The 20,241-nt window shown below is 42.4% G+C and overlaps 1 protein-coding gene across 1 annotated transcript; it reads left to right on the plus strand.

The window, feature by feature from the left end:
• The first annotated feature begins 548 nt into the window (after nucleotides 1-548).
• LOC106579793 (S-arrestin) lies at nucleotides 549-19,953 on the plus strand. The gene is made up of 16 exons (XM_014159978.2): nucleotides 549-670; nucleotides 1,086-1,151; nucleotides 1,389-1,449; nucleotides 1,572-1,616; nucleotides 1,850-2,049; nucleotides 5,996-6,055; nucleotides 6,142-6,209; nucleotides 7,906-8,041; nucleotides 16,289-16,373; nucleotides 16,463-16,535; nucleotides 16,742-16,879; nucleotides 17,006-17,083; nucleotides 17,217-17,231; nucleotides 17,421-17,473; nucleotides 18,025-18,034; nucleotides 18,726-19,953. The coding sequence occupies exons 2-16, from the start codon at nucleotides 1,104-1,106 to the stop codon at nucleotides 18,814-18,816; spliced, it is 1,161 nt and encodes a 386-aa protein (XP_014015453.1). The 5' UTR covers nucleotides 549-670; nucleotides 1,086-1,103; the 3' UTR covers nucleotides 18,817-19,953.
• The last annotated feature ends 288 nt before the right edge of the window (nucleotides 19,954-20,241 follow it).

The raw sequence follows: 20,241 nt of genomic DNA on the forward strand, positions 1-20,241 counted from the left end.
AAGGGGTGTGAATACTTTCTGAAGGCACTGTAGTAGTAGAGTGGCTCAACCTCAGTCAGAGGTCGCGTTCCAGGCCGACTACATTGCAATAGTTGCATTGCATCAACTAATGGTTGCATGCATGTCATCAACTGTGTAGTCGGGCATCAGATTACTAGCTGATGTGGTTAATGTATATGTTAAACACCTATCCAGGTGTTGTGAGATGTGGCATACCTCTGCAATGTAGTCAACCTGGAACGCTGCCAGTGTGTACGACCAGTCTGCTGGTTAGGCCTACTGTACATGTGTAAGGATTAGGTCCTCGTGCTTCAGATCTTGGCCCTTAATCAAGCTGACGGAAAGGAGCTGACGATCCAATTAGTAACTAAACTCCTGCTTTATCCCGAGGGAGGCGTGACAGGGAGGACCTGAGGTGGGATGAAGTCGCCCCTAGAAACTGATCTATGGTCAGTTTGAACATTTTACTCCATAGTGGTTTAGAATAGGATTCATGGAGGGTGAACTTATCCTAGATCTGTACTTAAGGGCAATTTCTAGCTTGAGATGAGGCAGAGTCGAGGGGGGGTCAGCAGCACCCACACAGATCATAAATGCAGCCACATTGTTGTGCATGGTACACTAGTGTTACTTGCAGCTGACCCCTACACGTCCAGGACCACAACTGCAGGTCAGTCAACCTGCCCAAGTGGCATTTCTAATGTATAGGTCCGGTGTGGGGAAGATGGGTGGTTAAGCATGTTTGTGTAGCAATTATAAGGTAGTTATGATACAATGCAGCAACTTCCCTAGATTGGTATTGAGAAAATAGCAATGCCAGGTGAAGAGGCAAACTATTAGTACAAAGAGAGAAAATTGGGTTGATGATATCATATGATGGGGTTTTTAGAACTAGAATGCTGGATGCTTTAACCTGTTTTCTGCAGCCATTTTGTGTTTTATTGCCATGACACTGATAGACTGAGTCAGATTTGTATCTATGCCTGCAGATATCGAATAAAGACGGCCGCCAATCAAACATCAGCCCTTATTTGATTCTATGTCAGTCAGCCGCATTTGTAGTGACAATGTAATTTCTTCTGTAGATTTCAGAGACAACAACCATGAGCCCTAAACATGTTATCTTCAAGAAACTCTCCCGTGATAAGTCGGTGAGTATCCCTCCTAAGGCAAGCAAAGACAGTACCAGAGTTGTCTTTAAAAAACAAAAGTATTCATTTTGTTTTTTTCCTATCCATCTGCCTGTGCTTGGCATCTATGTCCATGTTTTTTTCTCCTGTTTGTTTGTTTGTATTTGCAAGCAGTTGGTGACAACGACAACAACATAGGCTATGTGCAGGGCCGTTTGTCATTACCATTGGTAAAGTCTCAGGTCTGATCTGTCATAGGTTGGGGTGTACATGGCCAAGAGGGACTTTGTGGATCACTGTGACTCTATCGACCCTGTTGGTGAGTGTGTGACCGAGAAACCAAACCATTTCAGAGAAGGGATGGACTTGGTTCTATTTGGATGTTTTTGCCTTGTGCTTTTGTCATGCTCACAGGCTATTTCTCTCCCCTGTATGTATCAGATGGAGTTGTGCTGATCGACCCTGTACAGGTCAAAGGAAAGAAAGGTTGGTTTTTCAACATTTGAACTCATGTCAGCTTTGTAAATTAGGAATGAAGAGGGGCCAGGAGTTTTTCCTGATCATGTGATTTCACTATAGGAAAATCCCTGTGCCCTAGTTATAGCCTATGAATAGGGCACCAAGTTTTTCCTAGTAAGGTTACGTTGTCCCTAGGAATGAATGTAACTGTCTATAAAAAAGCAGTGAAGACATTGTTGTTTACTACTTGTGCCCCATAGTGTTTGTCATGCTGTCCTGCACGTTCCGGTATGGCAGAGATGACATGGACGTGATGGGTGTGGCCTTCCGCAGGGACATCTTTGTGACCACCCGCCAGGTTTACCCCGAACTGCAGGACAAGGAAAGGAGCATACACACCAAGATGCAGGAGAAGCTACTGCGCAAGCTGGGAGACAATGCCATTCCCTTCTTCTTTGAGGTGACTGAGAGCAGACACATGCTTCTGGGTGAAGTGTACCCTAGGTACAGATCTAGGATCAGCTCCCCTTCCCAAAATCCTAACCTTAACCATTACTGGGGAAAATTCTAAACTGGCCCAAGATCACATCTAGGGGCAACTTCACCCTGCACCACAAACACACAGTACACAGAGGCGTCATGCCCATAGGGGGCACAGGGGCTCGTGCCCTCAGGTTTATCCTGTTTAAAAAATATTAAATATTAATGTTCCATTTTCTGTTGTTGTTTCTCTGTAATACTACTAACCACCTAGCACTTTTATGAAGTTGGCTTCAGCTAGCCCATGTACAGTTGAAGTCGGAAGTTTACATGCACCTTAGCCAAATACATTTAAACAACATTTTTCACAATTCCTGACATTTAATCCTAGCAAAAATTCCCTGTCTTAGGTCAGTTAGGATCACCACTTTATTTTAAGAATGTGAAATGTCAAAATAATAGGAGAGTGATTTATTTCAGCTTTTATTTTTTTCATCACATTTCCAGTGGGTCAGAAGTGTACATACACTCAATTAGTATTTGGTAGCATTGCCTTTAAATTGTTTAACTTCCATAAGCTTCCCACAATAAGTTGGGTGAATTTTGGCCCATTCCTCCTGACAGAGCTGGTGTAACTGAGCCAGGTTTGTAGGTGTCCTTGCTCGCACACACTTTTTCAGTTCTGCCCACAAATCTTCTATAGGATTGAGGTCAGGGCTTTGTGATGGCCACTCCAATACCTTGACTTTGTGGTCCTTAAGCCATTTTGCCACAACGTCTAGGATTGATTTGCACTTTTCGCACCAAAGTACGCTCATCTCTAGGAGACAGAACGTCTCCTTCCTGAGCAGTATGACGGCTGCGTGGCCCCATGGTGTTTATATTTGCGTACTATTGTTTGTACAGATGAACGTGGAACATTCAGGCGTTAAGAAATTGCTCCCAAGTATGGACCAGACTTGTGGAGGTCTACATTTTTTTTAATGTCAATTAGCCTATCAGAAGCTTCTAAAGCCATGAAATCATTTTCTGGAATTTTCCAAGCTGTTTAAAGGCACAGTCAACTTAGTGTATGTAAACTTCTGACCCACTGGAATTATGGTACTGTGAATTATAAGTGACTATAATCCGTCTGCAAACAATTGTTGTAAAAATGCAAAAAAGCACAAAGTAGATGTCCTAACCGACTTGCCAAAACTCTGGTTTGTTAACAAGAAATTTGTGGAGTGGTTGAAAAATGAGTTTTAATGACTCCAACATAAGTGTATGTAAACTTCCGACTTCAACTGTAGGTTCCAAATCTCCCAACCTCATAACTAGCTACCAAGAAACCATTTCAGGCTATCAATCAAGTTAGAGTAGCTAGCTTGTCTAACTACCTTAGCTGGCATGCCAGCTGGCAAGGTTGGTAGACTTTAGAAAATAAATGTTCTGAATAAGACTCACATTCCTTTCAATCTTTTACCCAGATTTGAGCAGAGATGTAGAGAAGCATATTTTATTTCTTTAAAAAATGACTACTAGTCACAGATATGCAGAAAAATTATCTTTTTTTTTTACATAGAATTACGCATAATGTTTATGGCTCTAGATTATAGGAAAAAGCTGTTTCAAGTTTTTGAAAAATGCTAAATTCTCAAATGTACAGACAGGGGGGGCTTGCCCCCTTGAGACCACCCCCCAGCCATCCTCATGTACTTTGTGCTCCCTCAGATTTTTGGGGTGCATAATGCTCCTAATATTACACATGATGCAAGAAATAAATGTGCATTTTACCTCTACTACATTTAGCATCAGTAACCTGTATGGATTCCCTAATGCCCAGCAGTATTTCCTGACCACATGACCTGATCAGGAAAGACATCGGGCCCAGGAAAGACCTAGAGCTTTTCCTGGTCAGGTCAGATGCTCTGAAAAAAGTCCTAATAAGGAAGATTACAATAAACTGTAGCAAATAGTGGATGTAACATTGCAACATACTGACAATAGTCCATACAGTATGTACATCTTCATTTGACCAGTTTCTCACAGCAGGATAACAATCCCCCAACAACAGGAAATGTGAATTATTATGTGGATTATAATGAATGGACATTTTTTGGTTGATTTTTCTGACGTTTAAAAGTGGAAATTACAAACTTTAGAAGTCTTTTTAAAACTTGAATACATTACAATTAGCATTTCCTGCTACACAGGGAAATTATCTGATCCAACAGAGTGATCAGATTAAGATAGTACATCTGGAAGTAGTGGATGTGACACTGACAGTAGTAAGTAGTGATGAAACACTGTAACAGACTGGCTGTAGTAAGTAGTGATGTGACACTGTAACAGACCAACCGTAGTAAGTAGTGATGTGACACTGTAACAGACTGACAGTAGTAAGTAGTGATGTGAAACTGTAACAGACTGACAGTAGTAAGTAGTGATGTGAAACTGTAACAGACTGACAGTAGTAAGTAGTGATGTGAAACTGTAACAGACTGAGAGTAGTAAGTAGTGATGTGACACTGTAACAGACTGACAGTAGTAAGAAGTGATGTGACACTGTAACAGACTGACAGTAGTAAGTAGTGGGTGTGACATTGTAACAGACTGACAGTTTCTAAGTAGTGGGTGTGACACTGTAACAGACTGACAGTAGTAAGCAGTGATGTGACACTGTAACAGACTGACAGTAGTAAGAAGTGATGTGACACTGTAACAGACTGACAGTAGTAAGTAGTGTGTGTGACACTGTAACAGACTGACAGTTTCTAAGTAGTGCGTGTGACACATTTACAGACTGACAGTTTCTAAGTAGTGGGTGTGACACTGTAACAGACTGACAGTTTATAAGTAGTGGGTGTGACACTGTAACAAACTGACAGTTTCTAAGTAGTGGGTGTGACACTGTAACAGACTGACAGTAGTAAGAATTGATGTGACACTGTAACAGACTGACAGTTTCTAAGTAGTGGGTGTGACACTGTAACAGACTGACAGTAGTAAGCAGTGATGTGACACTGTAACAGACTGACAGTAGTAAGAAGTGATGTGACACTGTAACAGACTGACAGTTTCTAAGTAGTGGGTGTGACACTGTAACAGACTGACAGTAGTAAGCAGTGATGTGACACTGTAACAGACTGACAGTAGTAAGAAGTGATGTGACACTGTAACAGACTGACAGTTTCTAAGTAGTGGGTGTGACACTGTAACAGACTGACAGTTTCTAAGTAGTGGGTGTGACACTGTAACAGACTGACACTAGTAAGTAGTGGGTGTGACACTGTAACAGACTGACAGTAGTAAGTAGTGATGTGACACTGTAACAGACTGACAGTAGTAAGAATTGATGTGACACTGTAACAGACTGACAGTTTCTAAGTAGTGGGTGTGACACTGTAACAGACTGACATTAGTAAGTTGTGGGTGCGACACTGTAACAGACTGACAGTTTCTAAGTAGTGGGTGTGACTCTGTAACAGACTGACAGTTTCTAAGTAGTGGGTGTGACACTGTAACAGACTGACAGTAGTAAGCAGTGGTGTGACACTGTAACAGACTGACCGTTTCTAAGTAGTGGGTGTGACACTGTAACAGACTGACAGTTTCTAAGTAGTGGGTGTGACACTGTAACAGACTGACAGTTTCTAAGTAGTGGGTGTGACACTGTAACAGACTGACAGTAGTAAGTAGTGGGTGTGACACTGTAACAGACTGACAGTAGTAAGCAGTGATGTGACACTGTAACAGACTGACAGTTTCTAAGTAGTGGGTGTGACACTGTAACAGACTGACAGTTTCTAAGTAGTGGGTGTGACACTGTAACAGACTGACAGTAGTAAGTAGTGATGTGACACTGTAACAGACTGACATAGTACTTTGTGGGTGTGACATTGTTCTGCCGAAGTTTACAGGATGATGTCTTCTGTGTCTTTCAGTTCCCAGACAACCTGCCGTGCTCTGTGTGTCTGCAGCCGGCTCCATCCGATGTGGGCAAGGTGAGTAACACAGCCAGCAGCAGCCTTTCTACCTCAATTCATGTGCACTGTATGGTATTCTAAATTCTAAACCTCTCTGTTCACAGCGCTGCGCTGTCGAGTTCGAAGTAAAGGCTTTCTGTAACGAGAACCAAGACGAGAAAATCGAAAAGCGGTAAGTTCAGACTCACAAACAGACAACTAGACACACCAACCAAAGTACAGTCCACTTCTGGATACTGGCCAAATCCGGACGACGCTGGGCCATTTGTGTGCCGCCCTATGGGACTCCCAATCACGTCCGGTTGTGATACAGTTAAGTTTCAGCAAGCTTAACATGTGTAAATATTTGTTTGAATATAACAAGATTCAACAACTGAGACATAAACTGAACAAGTTCCACAGACATGTGACTAACATAAATGGAATAATGTGTCCCTTAACAAAGGGGGGTCAAAATCAAAAGTAACAGTCAGTATCTGGTGTGGCCACCAGCTGCATTAAGTACTGCAGTGCATCTCCTCCTTATGGACTGCACCAGATTTGCAAGTTCTTACTGTGAGATGTTACCCCACTCGTCCACCAAGGCACCTGCAAGTTCACTAGGGTCCCAGACGTGCTCAATGGATTGAGATCCGGGCTCCTCACTGGCCATGGCAGAACATTGACATTCCTGTCTTGCAGAAAATCAGGCACAGAACGAGCAGTATGGCTGGTGGCATTGTCATGCTGGAGGGTCATGTCAGGATGAGCCTGCAGGAAGGGTACCACATGAGGGAGGAGGATATCTTCCCTGTAACGCACAGCGTTGAGGTTGCCTGCAATGACAACAAGCTCAGTCCGATGATGCTGTGATACACCGCCCCAGACCATGACGGACCCTACACCTCCAAATCGATCCTTCTCCAGAGTACAGGCCTCGGTGTAACGCTCATTCCTTCGATGATAAAAGCTAATCCGACCATCACCCCTGGTGAGACAAAACCCGCGACTTGTCAGTGAAGAGCACTTTTTGCCAGTCCTGTCTGGTCAGGCGACGGTGGGTTTGTGCCCATAGGCGACGTTGTTGCCGGTGATGTCTGGTGAATACCTGCCTTACAGCAGGCCTACAAGCCCTCAATCCAGCCTCTCTCAGCCTATTGCAGACAGTCTGAGCACTGATGAGGGATTGTGCATTCCTGGTGTAACTCCGGCAGTTGTTGTTGCCATCCTGTACCTGTCCTGCTGGTGTTATGTTCAGATGTACCGATCCTGTGCAGGTGTTGTTACACGTGGTCTGCCACTGCGAGGATGATCAGCTGTCCATCCTGTCTCCCTGTAGCGTTGTCTTAGGCGTCTCACAGTACGGACATTGCAATTTATTGCCCTGGCCACATCTGCAGTCCTCATGCCTCCTTGCAGTATGCCTAAGGCACGTTCACACAGATGAGCAGGGGCCCTGGGTATCTTTCTTTTGGTGTTTTCCAGAGTCAGTAGAAAGGTCTCTTTAGTGTCCTAAGTTTTCATAACTGTGACCTTAATTGCCTACCGTCTGTAAGCTGTTAGTGTCTTAATGACCGTTCCACAGGTGCATGTTCATTAACTGTTTATGGTTCATTGAACAAGCATGGGAAACAGTGTTTAAACCCTTTACAATGAAGATCTGTGAAGTTATTTGGATTTTTACGAATTATCTTTGAAAGACAGGGTCCTGAAAAAGGGACGCTTCTTTGTTTGCTGAGTTTGTATTGTCTTTAGTTACTCTGGATATTTGTGTATTCTGGTTTACTGCACTACAGGTCCAAGTCATTGCATTTCAGAATCTAGTGTTATATTGCATGACAATTCTTCAAGCCACCAGGCAACTGACTGTTGCTCTTTGCCTCCCATAGGAGCTCTGTGCGTCTGGCCATCCGTAAGATCCAGTACGCTCCGGGGGATAGTAAGACCATCCCGTCCTCAGAGATCACCTGTGAGTTCCTCATGTCGGACAAACCCCTGCATATGCAGGTCAGCCTGGAGAAAGAGGTGAGTTGTCCTTCAGAGAAACCAATCAGTCAGCATCAGTTCCTCACCATGGGCTAGAATTGTTGGAGAAAAACTTTTGAACATAGGGGAGTGACAGCAGGCCTGGAAAGGCAAGATTTAAAATGTTAATATTTTACATACAGATCTCATATTACTGTATTGTTTCATTAAAAATATATACATATACAGTTGAAGTCTGAAGTTTACAAACACTTAGGTTAGAGTCATTAAAACTTGTTTTTCAACCACTTCACAAATTTCTTGTTAATTAACAAACTATAGTTTTGGCAAGTCGGTTAGGACATCTACTTTGTGCATGACACAAGTCATTTTTCCAACAATTGTTTACAGATTATTTCACTTATAATTCACTGGATCACAATTCCAGTGGGTCAGAAGTTTTCATACACTAAGTTGAAAAAAAATTGTAGACCTCCACAAGTCTGGTTCATCCTTGGGAACAATTTCCAAACGGCTGAAGGTACCACGTTCATGTGTACAAACAATGGTACGCAAGTATAAACACCATGGGACCACGCAGCCATCATACTGCTCAGGAAGGAGACGAGTTCTCCTAGAACGAGAGACGAGTTCTAGAAAGTCCTAGAGTCCGAGTCCTAGAGACGAGTTCTCCTAGAGATTAACGTACTTTGGTGCGAAAAGTGCAAATCAATCCCAGAACAACAGCAAAGGACCTTGTGAAGATGCTGGAGGAAACAGGTTGAAAAGTATTTATATCCACAGTAAAACGAGTCCTATATTGACATGGACCTGAAAGGCCGCTCAGCAAGGAAGAAGCCACTGCTCCAAAACCGCCATAAAAAAACAGACTACGGTTTGCAACTGCACATGGCGAAAAAGATTGTACATTTTGGACAGTCCTCTGGTCTGATGAAACAAAAATAGAACTGTTTGGCCATAATGACCATCGTTATGTTTGGAGGAAAAAGGGGGAGGCTTGCAAGCCGAAGAACACCATCCCAACCGTGAAGCACGGGGGTGGCAGCATCATGTTGTGGGGGTGCTTGGCTGCAATGACCCCAAGCATACTTCCAAAGTTGTGGCAAAATGGCTTAAGGACACCAAAGTCAAGGTATTGAGTGGCCATCACAAAGCCCTGACCTCAATCCTATAGAAAATGTGTGGGCAGAACTGAAAAAGCATGTGCGAGCAAGGAGGCCTACAAACCTGACTCAGTTACACCAGCTCTGTCAGGAGGAATGGGCCAAAATTCACCCAACTTATTGTGCGAAGCTTGTGGAAGGCTACCCAAAACATTTGACCCAAGTTAAACAATTTAAAGGCAATGCTACCAAATACTAATTGAGTGTATGTAAACTTCTGACCCACTGGGAATGTGATGAAAGAAATAAAAGCTGAAATAAATCATCCTAACTGACCTAAAACAGGGATTTTGTACTAGGATTAAATGTCAGGAATTGTGAAAAACTGAGTTTAAATGTATTTGGCTAAGGTGTATGTAAACTTCCGACTTCAACTGTAGTACCAGTTAAAAGTTTGGACACTATTTTCTACATTATAGAATAATAGCGAAGACATCAAAACTATGAAATGACATATTTTATATTCTTCAAAGTAGCCACCCTTTGCCTTGATGACAACTTTGCACACTCTTGGCATTCACTCAGTCAGCATCATGAGGTAGTCACCTGGAAATCATTTCAATTAACAGGTGTGCCTTGTTAAAAGTTAATTTGTGGAATTTCTTTCCTTCTTAATGCGTTTGAGCCAATCAGTTGTGTTGTGACGAGGTAGGGGTGGTTACCTCTGCTGCAGAGGATAATTAAGTTCATTAGAGTTAACTGCACCTCAGATTGCAGCCCAAATAAATTCTTCACAAAGTTCAACTAACAGACACATCTCAACATCAACTGTTCAGAGGAGACTGCGTGTATCAGGCCTTCATGGTCCTATTGTTGCAAAGAAACCATTACTAAAGGACACCAATAAGAAGAAGAGACTTGCTTGGGCCATGAAACACGAGCAATGGACATTAGACCGGTGAAAATATGTCCTATTGTGTGATGAGTTTTTGGTTCCAACTGCCATGTCTTTGTGAGATGCAGAGTAGGTGAACAGATGATCTCCGCATGTGTGGTTCCCACCGTGAAGCATGGATGATGAGGTGTTATGGTGCTTTGCAGGCACACTTATCAGCATTGCTTCCACAGCGATACGCAATCCCATCTGGTTTGCGCCTATTTGTTTTTCAACATAGCAATGACCCAAAACACACCTCCAGGCTGTGTAAGGGCTATTTGCCCAAGCAGGAGAGTGATGGAGTGCTGCATCAGATGACCTGGCCTCCACAATCACCCAACCTCAACCCAATTGAGATGGTTTGGACCACAGAGTGAATGATTATTTATTTTTTAACCTTTATTTAACTAGGCAAGTCAGTTAAGAACAAATTCTTATTTACAATGACAGCCTACCAGGGAACAGTGGGTTAACAGATTTTTACCTTGTCAGCTTGGGGATTCAATCCAGCAACCTTTTGGTTACTGGCCCAACGCTCTAACCACTAGGCTACCTGCTGCTCCAAAACACACCAAAGAAAAGCAGGCAACAAGTGCTCAGCATATTATTCTAAAATGTGGAAAATATTAAAAATAAAGAAAAACCCTTGAATGAGTAGGTGTGTCCAAACTTTTGACTGGTACTTTATATACAGTAGATGTCATAAATGTATAATTTGTACAGTTGTTTGTACATTGTTTTTTGTTATTTGTCACATTTGACTGTGTAAAAGGGTTTGTAGGGTTTTGCAACAAAACCTGATTTATTTGTCTCTCTGAAATGAAACCATCGTGATAGATTTCAAACAAATACATGAATGCCATTGAGCAACACCATGCCATGATAAGGTGGTAAAAAAACACACCAGTCTCTTTCATAAGTTCTTTAAAACTATAAAAGCTCATTTACCAAAATGTCTGAAAATGGATATATAGTGTTTTGGAGTGAAACTCTTCAAATGAAAATGAAACCAAAACCTCTAATGAAACTTTCATAACTGTCTCTGTCTGTCTGTCTGCCACTCTCACTCTCTATTTCCAGAGTTGTGGACTCGAGTCACATGACTTGGATTCGAGTCTGACTCGAGTCACAAATTTGATGACTTGAGACTCGACATGATAGAAAATAAAATAACTTGAGAGACGACTTTGACTTGAGACTGATGACTTAAAATGTAATCTGGCCAGGTTTTGCCATGTTTTGTCACTCATTTTGTGGCACAGCGTTTATATGGATTACCCTCCATGCAGCCAGAGATCGTCTCCCTTGCAACAAAAAAAATGCAACACATTGGCTAGGGAAACGCACACTCGCCACTCTGATTGGACCAGCAAAATGTCAATCAACACAGGTTGGGTGAGCTAGCGAACAGATTGCTGTACAGTTATAGGATCGGGTGCAGCGCAAATTGTAGGGAGAGAGGTTTTTGTCCCATAGCTTAAAAGGCATTGCATGGTCAATCCAACGTCTGCATTGGCCGTTCAACATTTATGGTGATATGGCCTCTGCAGAAGTCAGGGCATTCAAACTTCTTGCGCTTCGTGGTGAAGCGCAGAGCTGTTGTGAAGAAAGTTGTCAAGGAAGTGAGGTTGTGTTTATACAGGACCTCCCGCCAACCAATCATGTCAATGCAGAGCTATGCAGAGCCCTCCGCATTATTACAAAATTTGAGAGATGCACAGTGATGCGGTACAGTTCTTGATATGACCGATGTGTGCCTCAGGAGGCTCCGCTATTGCGTTACACCCTCCATACGAAGCCTCCGAACACATATATCAGATCAAGCATAAATTGGCTTTTACGCATCAATAAGCATTGCAGTGCCATCTGAAGAAATTTCCTAAAATCACCAGTGGCCAGACATTTTCATGAGGCTAATCATGCTGTGACTGATCTTAAATTCTGTGCCATTGACCGTGTTTTCTCAAGCCGCAGATGCTGCAATATGGATGAGCGCCTTCTCCTGTGGGAAGCCCGATGGATCTTCCACTTAAAATTGGACCTTGTATGACCTTGTATGGTTCTTGTAGTGTTGTCTACACGCAACAGCAGTCCCCCACATAGGAATCACTACAAAACGTATTGTATGACCTCTTATACACTATATTAGGCCCAGCCTTTGTAACTTTGGTTTTACTAGATATGGTTATTATATTGTGATCACTACATCTGATGGATTTTGTGTTTTTTTGTTTGTTTATTTGCGTTTTTTGTAACTTATTTTGTACATAATGTTGCTGCTACCGTCTTTTATGACTGAAAATTACTTCTGGACATCAGGACTGCGATTACTCACCACGGACTGACAGAATCCTTTTTTTCCTTTAACGAGTCTGACGAGCCCAACTCAAACAATATATTGCTTTCTCAGGAACAGGCCCAGAACCCATGATTTTCGTGAAGAGGAGGTGGAGAAAAAGGGGCCAAAGGGCGAGCTGCCTTCTGAGAATTCGTAGGCGATCGAATAAACCCCCACTTTCTTCCATTCTGCTAGCAAACGTGCAATCTTTGGAGAATTAAATAGATGACCTAGGCGCAAGATTAAACTACCAACGGGACATTCAAAACTGTAATATTGGGACATTCAAAACTGCAATATATTATGCTTCACGGAGTCATGGCTGAACGACGACACTATCAACATAACAGCTGTTTATACGCTGTATCGGCAGGATAGAACAGCGGCGTCTGGTAAGACAAGGGGCGGCGGGCTATGTATTTTTGTAAATAACTGTTGGTGCACGATATCTAAGGAAGTCTCGAGCTATTGCTCGCCTGAGGTAGAGTATCTCATGATAAGCTGTAGACCCCACTATCTACCTAGAGAGTTTTCATCTGTATTTTTTGTAGCTGTTTACATACCACCACAGTCAGAGGCTGGCACTAAGAAAGCATTGAATGAGCTGTATTCCGTCATAAGCAAACAAGAAAACTCTCACCCAGAGGCAGCAATTCTACTAGACGGAGACTTTAATGCAGGGGAATTTAAATCCGTTTTACCAGCATGTTAAATGTACAACCAGAAGAAAAATAACTCTGGACCACATTTACTCCACACACAGAGACGCATACAAAGCTCTCCCTCGCCCTCCATTTGGCAAATCTGACCATAATTCTGTCCTCCTGATTCCTGCTTTCAAGCAACAATTAAAGCAGGAAGCACCAGGTTTCCTCCAGATGTGACGCTTGGCATTCAGGCCAAAGAGTTCCATCTTGGTTTCATCAGACCAGAGAGTCCTTTAGGTGCCTTTTGGCAAACTCCAAGCGGGCTATCAAGTGTCTTTTACTGAGGAGTGGCTTCTGTCTGACCACTCTACCATAAAGGCCTGATTGGCGGAGTGCTGCAGAGATGGTTGTCCTTTTGGAAGGTTCTCCCATCTCCACAGAGGAACTCTAGAGCTCTGTCAGAGTGACTATCGGGTTCTTAGTCACATCCCTGAACAAGGCCCTTCTCCCCCAACTGCTCAGTTTGGCCGGGCGGCCAGCTCTAAGAAGAGTCTTGGTGGTTCCAATCTTCTTCCATTTAAGAATGACGGAGGCCACTGTGTTCTTGGGGACCTTCAATAGTGCAGAAATGTTTTGGTACCCTTCCCAGATCTGTGCCTCAACACAATGCTCTCTCTGAGCTCTACGTACAATTCCTTCGACCTCATACCTTGGTTTTTCCTCTGACATGCACTGTCAACTATGGGACCTGATATAGACAGGTGTATGCCTTTCCAAATCATGTCCAATCAGTTGAATTTACCACAGGTGGACTCTAATCAAGTTGTAGAAACATCTTAAGGATGATCAATGGAAACAAGATGGACCTGAGCTCAATTTCAAATCTCATAGCAAAGGACATGAATACTTATGTAAATAAGTTATTTCTGTTTTTTATTTGTAATACATTTGCCCCCCAAAAAATGTTAAACTGTTTTCGCTTTGTCATTATCAGATATTGTGTGTAGATTGATGATTTTTTATTTATTTAATCAATTTTAGAATAAGGATGTAACTTAACAAATTGTGGAAAAAGTCAAGGGGTCTGAATACTTTCCGAATACACTGTACCTACATACCTCAGGAGCTTTGTACAACTGTTTACCCCCATCATAGCACTAAATATTACATTGTATTGCTCCATTGTTTACTCCATGTTTAGAATATGTTTATATAGTCTCAAAATATGCATGATACTCAATGGCGGACTGGCCATCGGGAGCACCGGGACATTTCCCTGTGGCCTGAGGGTCATTTTGGCCGGCGGTGAATAGTCAACTTGACCAGCAATAATATAGCAAGCAGGAATGAGTTGCTGGTGCGCACACCAAAAATGACATCAGGTCTCTCCTCGACGCACATAGCAACCGTCTACCTGCTTCTCTACAGATAACTTTTTAGACAAGTCGCACGGCGAAATGAACAGTCAGAAGAGGAAAGGTGGAATAGAGAGGGAGAGAATAAAAAAGAGAAAGACCCTTGCCACAGACGCTGCAAAATAAGCAACATGTTCGCCAGTAAGGGACCAGGTCAGAAAGAGGAGGATGGAACATGGAACGTGTGATTGATGTAGTTAAAGTTATTGGTAAATGTGGGCTTAGCTACAGAGGACACAGACACGAAGCTGCATATAACTTGGAAAACATGGACGACAATCATGGCTAGTTTTTTGAGCTTATATTGTTACTAGTGGTAATTACTTACTGGTTACTCTGAAGTAGCTATGCTATGACTCTTCCTTAACAGGCCGACATGGGGGAAATAACATTTGCTGTGAGTTAAAGCTTTTGTACAGAGGCATGTTTTTTGGACTTTCATATTATACTTGCAGTTATGTAGCCAATGTTCAATTTCATTGACTCACTGTATAAATGTGTTTATTGTGTGCTGTTGGCTTTATGGACACTAGTGAGGGAACATTGTAATCTACATTTTTTTGTAGAGGAGTGCTTTTTTGACTTTTCTTTTATACTTACTTACATTGTTTTAGCTTATGTTCAAGTTCAGTGAATGTGTGTGTGTGTGTGTGTGTGAAGTTTTTTGATACTTTTGATATGCTTGATGCTTGAATATAAAGATAATCATTTGAACATTTGAGCTAACTCTATATCACATTCTCTTTTTAAAAAGTGTAGACTAATTGTTTTGTGTGTCTAGCCTTGTACGTTTGTATGTGCTATGATTGGTGTATTCTTAGTGAGTTTTTGAGGGTGCACCCATAGCCATAGCATACCTTTAAACTCAGTGTTCAGATAGGCTACTTGTTGGTCAGTCCCAAATGGTTGTATTTTGTAATTCTTCCCAGATGAACATAGTGGCCAAATTTATAACTAGTTTGTGTCACGACTTCCGCCGAAGTCGGTTCCTCTCCTTGTTCGGGCGTCGCTCGGCGGTCAACGTCGCCGGTCTTCTAGCCATCATCGATCCACTTTTCATTTTCCATTGGTTTTGTCTTTTTTCCCACACACCCGGTTTTCATTTCCCAATTACTGGTCATGTATTTAACCCTCTGTTTTCCCCCATGTCTTTGTGTGTGATTGTTAAGGTCGGTATGTTTCCGTCTGGTTTTATTCTGGGTGCTGTTTTCACCTGTGTTTGGTGACAACTGTTATTGTTTGCACATTTGTATTGTTACTTTGTGCTATTAGCTTAAGTAAAGTGCGTTGTTCGCTCATCGCTGCTCTCCTGCGCCTGACTTCATGCACCAACAACACCCACCACCTGACAGTTTGGTACCCGTTACATCAACAAATAGGGTTAGCCTACACAATTAGCGTTTTGGTGGTTTGCGTGAACAGGGTGGCCTGGGATGGAGTCAAATTCCCGGCATGAATTATTGTTTCAGTCCGCCCCTGATGATACTATAACGTTGATCTTATGGAATATAAGTCCCTGCATCCACAATTCCAGCAAAGAAGAAGAATACTTCTATTTTCCCTTTCAGATTACGAAAATGTGTCTTTTGCTTTCAAACCCAGCTTGGAATACTAGGTCAGCCACAGTGCAGCACCTCTGGAGCAATTTTTTGTTGTTGATTTTGGTGCCTTGCTAAAGGGCACACCTGGCTCGACTTGACTTGCTCTTAGAATAAATGACTTGGACTCGAGTCTTGACCCGTTATACTTTGGACTCGACTTGAGACACGGACCTTGTGATTTGAGACTTGCTTGTGACTTGATTAATAGTGGCTTGGTCTGTCTCTTTCTCTCTCTCTCCCTGCAGACATACTACCATGGTGAACTAATCAAGGTCAGTGTCGACATCAACAACAGCTCCAGCAGATCACTGAAAGACATCACTGTTGCAGGTGATAATGTTGTTGTTGTTGTTGTTTGATGGTGTGGTGTTTTGAAGTGACCTACTATATATGTTCATTCCGCCTGCCTTCTTCTACAGTGGAGCAGGTGACCAACGTGGTACTTTATTCCAATGACAAGTATGTAAGGGCAGTTGCCCTAGAAGAGACCTCGTAAGTATCAATCAATCAGTCTCTTGTTCAGACAATTATTTGGATTTAATTAAATACATTCCCCATTGAATAACTTTCTACCTCTGTGTAGATTTTCTCTTTATGCTACCTTTATTGCTGGTGATTAGTTTTTTGGTCAAATAAAGTTGCATCATCAAGATGGTGGAATCACAAATAAGGCAATGTCTTCCTATGTTTCCCCACAGAGATACAGTGCCCTCTGGAACAACCCTGAAGAAGGTGTACACCCTCATTCCTCTATTGGCTGCTAACAAGGAAAGACGAGGTATTGCTCTGGATGGGAAACTGAAACATGAGGACACCTGTCTGGCTTCCTCGAGCATGTGAGTGAGCATAACTACACTCTGCTGCTCTAAGATCTCACACTGGTTTACATTTACAAGATGGCAGCAGAAGATCTCTAATATTCTGACCTCCCCCCCCTCTCTCCACCTCTCTCCTGCCTGCAGTGTGAAGGAGGAAGTCCTAAAGGAAGTGCAGGGTATGCTTGTGTCCTACAAAGTGGTGGTTAGGCTCAATGCTTCTGGGTGAGTATGTGAATCTTCTATAGCTAGCCATAGCATATCACCCATAACATAATCTAAGCCCCTATGTTAAATATTCTAAATAATTCATTTAATCTTCATTTAATCACCTTCTTTCCTGATCTATTCTCAAAAGGATGGTGGGATCTAGGTATGTCTGATTTCAACTAAATATTATTAAGTAACTGGTTCCACAGGCTTTTTTTTACTCAACTTTTCGGTCAAAGTATTACGAAGTATTCTTTTGTTTTTTTACAGTACAGTCACTCAGTCAGTAATAAAAAATCAAGTTTGTCTGTCATACCTATTTTCATTTTTGTGAATGTATTTTTTGTTCCAGTGAGGTTGCAGTGGAGGTTCCATTCCGGCTCATGCATCCTAAACCTGAACCAGGTTAGTTCAGGGCTTCTTAATCCCCAGCCTCTCTCTTTATGTCCACTATGTCCACTATGTCTTTCACAAAGCTCTCCACCTACACCACCCTTCACTCTCCCTTCATCACCCTCCGTGCTTTCCCTCTCAGAGCCCTTGATGACTGACTAGGGTTGGGAGTTTTTCCCTGGACAGGTCACATAGTCTGCAAAATCTTCTGGCCTTTTAAATAACTGTCTACTGCACACCTTTCAATCACTGTCAAGCTTCTATTAGAACATTTTGCAGTCCGTTTCAAGCAGTGTTCAGAGGCCAATGTATTTAATCAGCTTGTCTTACTGCTGATTCCTCTTATTACTAAATCCATCCCAGTGACCCCACTGCTGTGTAGACAAGCTCACAAGTAGCTTTGTAATGTCCACACATACCTAATACGCCTCTATCCAGATTACATTTAGGCCTATATAGAGAGGACACAATCTCTTCTGATGACATTCTCTTATGTTATCCTTTTATGATGACCCCTTTCTTTCCATTCCTTTTCCGTACCTGGATCTGTTTGCATTATACAGCTAAGGAGGGGTAAGCCGCTCTATTTACGTTGTTGTGTTGTGATGTCATTTCATGCCACGCCCAGTTTTTTTGTGTGTGATCCATAGAAATAGAAAGACATAAAATGTAATGCTGAACGTCAAGATTTTACTTCCTGGCATGGGTACACTCAATATTGCCACCAGTCCGCCGATCACGGATTTTTGACTTGACTGTGGATGTCCGTTCTATAGATTATATTTCTGTGGTGTGATTCCTCCTGCTTGCCTTCCGCTCCTATTATTCAGTGTTAGATCCTTTTGTTTTGCATTCTATTTAGTGTCACTGTTCATCCTCCTATTCCCATAGTCCAATAGGACTTGGCTAAGTTGAAATGGTAAAGTGTCTGTCACTGAATGCTTCGCTACCCAGTTTCATAACCTCCCTTGTCCCATTTGTAATTTTCCGAAACTGTGTCCTCATCGCTGTTTATGGGCATGTGTGAGCATGCATGTCAGTAAGAACTGAGAGTGGTGAGAGACCTTACTGACTTTCTCTTTGGACTGATACTGATGTCTCCTTGTGTCCCTCTCTCTCTCTCTCCCCTCTCTCTGCCCCGTCTCTCTCTCGTCTCTCTCTGCCCCTGTCTCTCTCCTTTCTTTCTGCCCATCTCTCTCTCTGTGCGTGTCTTACTCCACCTCTTCAAATCGCTGCTAACTTAACACTATGGCTGTGCTGGCAGTGAGTCGGATGACATGGTGTTCGAGGAGTTCAAGAGGGTCTACCTCAAAGGGGTCATCCCTGATGATGACGAGTCACCCACCGAGGCATGAGCAGGCTGTCCAAGGAAGCAGAGCTCTTGCATGGGTCAGCCACACTGTCCAGTCATGGCCAAGGCCTAATGTACAACATCAGCTGGACGTCACAGCTTGAAATGCTGAGGGTCATGAAGAACCAAAAGGAGAGATGATGTAGAGAGCTTTTAAGAATTGTCTGCTTATGTAACGTTGTCACTTGTCTGCTTTGCTGCATGACTCATTGCTCCATATTGGTCAGGTTGTTATTGTTAAAGAAATGTGTTCTAAATTACTTACCTGGTAAGATAAAGGCAAATCAATAGATAAAATAAGATTACTGTAGATGTCATTGTATTGTCATTCAGTACACCGGTAGACAAATCCAGACCCAAGGCCTATGCTTTATAGTAATGTTCACTGTTGTATTGATGTACTGTACATTATACATCTGTACTGAATTTTTCTTAAACATTTTATTTGCGATTTTCTTAGAGAACAAGCATATACAGACATCCAAAAACATTTTAATAAATGTGATGGAAACCCAGTGGGTGCCTGTGATATGGGAGAAAGGGTTTGATTTCTGACGCTTCAAGAAAGTGACACAACAAAAATGACGCTGGCTCCTACAGAACACACACACTCATCCCCTCTTCTTTTCTTATTTTATCAGTCCTTTTTTCTCCTTTATCTTTCATACAGAAGCTGTTCTGTTGCTGTCCGTCGACAGAACAGCACTTCCACTTAGTTACTACTTAGGCTGAGTACACCTGACCTCTTCCTTTCTGTCTAACATTACTGTAGCCACATGGCTGTGCCTTCTCACGTATCCTTCCACCACACTGAAAGACAGACACAACTATGCTACTTTCTCTTTCTATAGCTACATCAGTGGTTCTTCAGCAGATCTCTCAGATTGAGAGGGAGCCTCTTTGAACTGTGTCTCTGGTGTAACCAGGTGTATCCCAGTGACCGCCTTGATCAGTTTACACTGACAGGAGCACTACTTTGTGTGGAGGATTTTTTTGTGACTACCCTTTTGTAAGACATGTTCAGATACAAAACAAAATAACAATAGTAAGAAGAATACAAATCCACTCGCATACAAACCCACACGCAAACTGATATATTTAATGGCATTAGCTTAAAACAACCATGCACACAAACATATCCCAGGAGGCAGATTGAGGCCTCTTTTCGTGTGGGTTTCTAGCAATGTTTCAATTGCACATGATGATAAAAACAAAAAAACTTTCCAGAATAGCTGATTCTTGTGGCGGATGAATCAGAATGTATCCCTTTGGACTCTGGTGTTGGAAGCCTGACTTCTTCCCTCAGCTGGGGCTCAGTCACTTGGGGCCCAGAGAGGGGAGAGGTCAGGCTTGTCGTTCACATATCCCTGGTGCTATGCAGAATATCAGAAAGGGAAGAGGACAGGATGGAACATTGTCTTCATATGTG

Source organism: Salmo salar, chromosome ssa20, assembly GCF_905237065.1.
Source record: "Salmo salar chromosome ssa20, Ssal_v3.1, whole genome shotgun sequence".
In the NCBI taxonomy this organism is placed as follows: Eukaryota; Metazoa; Chordata; class Actinopteri; order Salmoniformes; family Salmonidae; genus Salmo; species Salmo salar.

Excerpts from the sequence above, each read along its gene's own strand:
- LOC106579793 (XM_014159978.2), top strand. The coding sequence starts at position 1,104 with ATGAGCCCTAAACATGTTATCTTCAAGAAACTCTCCCGTGATAAGTCG. Across the intron at positions 2,050-5,995 it reads CCATTCCCTTCTTCTTTGAG|TTCCCAGACAACCTGCCGTG; the intron begins GTGACTGAGAGC and ends TGTGTCTTTCAG. Across the intron at positions 16,880-17,005 it reads TGTCTGGCTTCCTCGAGCAT|TGTGAAGGAGGAAGTCCTAA; the intron begins GTGAGTGAGCAT and ends TCCTGCCTGCAG.